General features: G+C 39.1%; 1 protein-coding gene across 1 annotated transcript; it reads left to right on the forward strand.

The window, feature by feature from the left end:
• The first annotated feature begins 300 nt into the window (after nucleotides 1-300).
• Nucleotides 301-1227, forward strand: LOC137498919 (protein charybde-like). Its single transcript, XM_068226750.1, has one exon. It carries the CDS (start codon nucleotides 482-484, stop codon nucleotides 1100-1102), a length of 621 nt encoding a protein of 206 aa, XP_068082851.1. The 5' UTR covers nucleotides 301-481; the 3' UTR covers nucleotides 1103-1227.
• Nucleotides 1228-4238: the final 3011 nt, after the last annotated feature.

Genomic DNA, 4238 nt, shown 5'->3' on the forward strand with positions numbered 1-4238 from the left:
CCGTTCAAATTTAAATATGTTATTAATATGTTTTTATTTTTATAAAGAGAGATACTCGAATACAAACTCATGCCGATTAACATGTTGTTGCTATGCGCTTTGAACCCTGTCAGTCAAGCGACCCAGTAGAGTAGGCTGTACGGCCACTGTTATTGGTGGAGACCGCAGCCAATGGCTTACAGACATCATCAGCTGACGGCAAGCATTGTACAGAAGCGATGCTTTGTGATTGTGAATAGGGATCGCACTTGAGTCGCTCTCGTAGCTGTCAAGTCGCTGTGCTAGTCGTTAAAACCGGTTAAATCTTGAAATTAGAAGTCGCTGGATCTATTAATTCCATTGACAGCCTAATACGTTTATGGAATTGATGAATTTTATGAAATAAATATATTGATTACTTTTGTTTCCTATCTAAACGTCTTGTCATTAGGACAGGAAATCAAGAATTTCATTGTTAAGACTTCTAGTGAAGTTTCCAGTAATGATGAAGAAGAGTCAAATGGAACATTTCTTAGAAGATTCTCCAAACCATGAATCTAGATTCCACGAAGTCTTTTCTAAAATTTCGGATATCTGGCACAAACAGAATTCTGTTTCAAGCCAGAAAATGTCGTCTGAAGTCATCGAGTCTATTCTACCAGAGCGATTTAGTCTTCCTATTAGTGGATGTGGCTATAGCGGGCCCGATGATGGCGAGGACTGCGGTGCATGTCAAGCACTAGCCCGGCGACTGGAAAGCGAGCTTCGCGCTGCCAAATCTGCCCAGCTAGCTTGCGGTGAAGTGCTGTTACCTGCCGACCTACTACCTCGTATAGCTCGAGATGTTCTACGAATGGCTGAAAATGAGCCCTGCAGATTAAGGGGCTGTACACTATTCATCAACTTTGAAAATGACCAGATGTGCAGGAGGATAGGGACAATCAAGTGTGATCCTAGCACTGTATCGACTTTTGAATTGTACCTAACCCTAAAGCAAGACAGCAGTTCCTGGCATTCACTGCTGCCACAGTTCCTTAAAAACCTGACGCGTGGTGGAACCATCAAGATCAGCCAGGGGTTTGTGTTAGAGAAGAAAAAACTGTACAGATCGTACCTAGAATAAGCAGAGCCATTCGGAAGCCAGAGAGCCAAGACTGACTCCCAAATTGATGGGAGCTCCCAAACCTCAGGACATTCTGGGAGGACTCACCAGAAGATTGTACGGCTACCAACTCTCTACAAGCAAGTTAGAGGCTACAGAAATTACGTCACCCACACGTGTAAAATGGGCAGGGATACGAAGTAATTCGGTAGAACTACTTTTTTGTTATAAGTCCAATTTAAGAAGAATTGGCGACGAAACCGCCGTGGTAAACGTCAGGAAATCATCAGTGAAACAATTTGGTTGTTAGTGTTAAATACTTTAGATCACTAAATAGCCCCAGCAGGAAAATTGTCGAAAGACGCGCCTGTTTGTTTAAACTCTGTTACATCGACCAAAATGTAGTGCCTAACTTATGAGTTAATTTAACAACTCAATTGGTTAAGGGAAACACTTAATGCTTATCAGTAGTATCGCTATTAAACTAAGAAACTACGTTTTATGTCATAATCAGCCACAATTACATTTTCTGTGAGGTTAAAACAGTGTCAGTAAACTTTTGGCTGTAAATGCGGATGGCATGGTACTGGGAGAAAATTTTATAAGAATACGTCACACCATTTGCAACACGTGCTTTGTTTCCAGTGAATCTGAGGCCAATGCACGTCGTTCAGACTAACATTGTGAAGTTCTCAAGGGAAGATAGCTTTGGCTAGAGGTGGCTATATAACGTCATGTAAATTTTCGTCCAGGCAACAGACGGTCATTATGATGCCGAAATCCTGCAGTTGAATTAGAAAATTTCTGTTTTACTTTATTGTTTTTGCGGATCGGTGATTTGACGAACGCGTTCGGTTCACAAGGAAGAGAACATGTGAAGGGCATTTGGTATGTCGTTATATTCAGGTGAATATTAAATTAAAAATGAAAGGAAGATTATATTTTGTAAAGCCACTATCTGTCGAGATGGCTAGATAAAGGATTGAGAGAGGCTGGTGAGCCTATTATGATGCGAGACCATATACAACTTCGCGTATGTAAACTACCCTGTTGAAATTGCATTTCTTTATTTCACCATTTTTATTTGTGTACATGTGACGCATTTTCGCCACCCGTTTTAATTTGTGAAAATTTCAGAGAATATGTTGAAAAGTCATTTTATGTTTCTTGGATAATCGTTAGAGCCGCGAAACTAGCGTGTGAAATGTTGTACAGTTGTAGATTTGATGGCTGTAAAACGAATATAATGTCTAGAGCTTGGTATCATTTCCGTACGTTTATTTCCTATATTTGTTGCTTGCCCAAGTTAAGGTATTAATTTATCACAACATTTTGTTCAGTGTAAACATGAAATTCTTGTAAGTGTAATCCGCGGTTTACCATTTAGAGCGAGTACGTGGTAATGATGGGATGTCAGCTGTTGTGGAAAGCACACTATCCTGTGGTCGGAGCTGTAAATTTGTCAAGGAAATGCACGAGGTGAAACTGGTGCGTGATTTGTGGAAGGGAAGTGTTATTACAACGGTCTGTTAAGATCTGTGTAGATTTGATGAGAGGAAAATAACGGTAAAATTATTGTTAGTCAAGTTAGGAATTTCGGTTTTGGAAATATTGTGTTATCAAGTTCATATAAGCGAGGAGTGATGATAAGTTTGTCACAGAGTGTTTTATGTAACAACATACAGTAGTGGTTCACGTGAGATATTCCTTATTATTGTCGTGTAGATAACTTGTGGTAGCAAGTGGTTCAAGTCTTGCAGAGTTAGGAAGGAATGTGGATCAGGTTGTTGAAATCCTGTAGTGTTGAAGAGACTTTGTGTCGGGATTTTCATTGTAGGGAACCCGACGATTTATTTTGCGTAATTTAATGATATGGAAATAGGGTCATTCCATAGTTAAGATCCCACGTGAAACTGTAGGGCCGTGATGGATATGAATATTTCAAGTGACGTTTCAAATTAAATCTCTTCGCATATTCTGTGTTGGTCAAGAATTGTATTTCACGCGAGTTGTCAGCGAGGCGAGGTTTTCATTTGATACAGTTCAAGATAATGTGTGTGGTATTTTTTAAAGATAGCGAGGTTGGGTCTTCTATCCAGGTAGAAAGCCACCTGTGTTTGTCGGCGGTCGAGCCAGTTCGTTGTCAGAAGGAAATTGTAACTGAGATTTGTCATTTATAATAAATGTTTGGAATTAGATTCCAATAATTAAGAAGAGATTCGTTTCGTAGAGAACTTCAGATTCATTATCTGGGCGACAGAAATGACACGATGTTGTGTTATGTTGTGAATAATCATTTTCAGGGGTGTCAAAATTTGAGAATCCATAGTGATGTGACTTCGTGTTGTTGAGGGTTGTTCAAAAAACTTGGCGATTATTTTATTTGGATGTCACGATAGCTTGTCAGTACACAGATTTCGATATGGATGATTGTGTTGTTGTTGGTTTCCAAGGTACAAGTGTAGGTTCATGTGGTATGAGTTCATGCTTGTATGCTTGTGGCGCATATGCGGTGCAGTAGCCCATCTACCCTCGAGATGGGTGAGGTGCACTACGGCAGTTGCGTCTCATCGGCCTGAAATCATACCGAAGGAGGTGTTTGAATTAGTCCAAGTGATAACCGTAGGCGTTATAAGCGATTTGACATATTTTGCGTTGTGTGTAAATTTATCCAGATTATAGGATTTAAGGCTAGGATTATCCAAGCTAGTTTCTTAGTAATTATTAGTGTTATTATGTAAACTTGTTGAGTGACATCATAAAATAAATAAATGGTATCGGTTGTCATGACAATGTATTCCTTTTTCCAGCTGCAGAACGAGAAATCTATGAGCATAAACAATAGTAAATCAATATTTTCTTCAAGGGAATGTTTCTGGTAAACATGTCCAAGTGATAACGAAAAATAATTGAAACAGTTAGGGAGTTTAAAGAAACCACTTCGTCGGGGATAGATAAATTTGTTGTTAGGATTATGAGATTACTTCATCTATTAATTTATTAACTTGAGTGGAACCGTATTTTGAGAATTAGCTTAAAAACCAAATTACTAACTTGAACATGTATTCTGGAAATTTTAGTTTCATTTGCTGGGAAATTTCAACTTATTGACTTTACGATTAAGGGGACATGTCCGATGGCAAGGGACTTTACTGCC

The sequence above is a fragment of the Anabrus simplex genome, chromosome 1, assembly GCF_040414725.1.
Source record: "Anabrus simplex isolate iqAnaSimp1 chromosome 1, ASM4041472v1, whole genome shotgun sequence".
Lineage (NCBI taxonomy): Eukaryota > Metazoa > Arthropoda > Insecta > Orthoptera > Tettigoniidae > Anabrus > Anabrus simplex.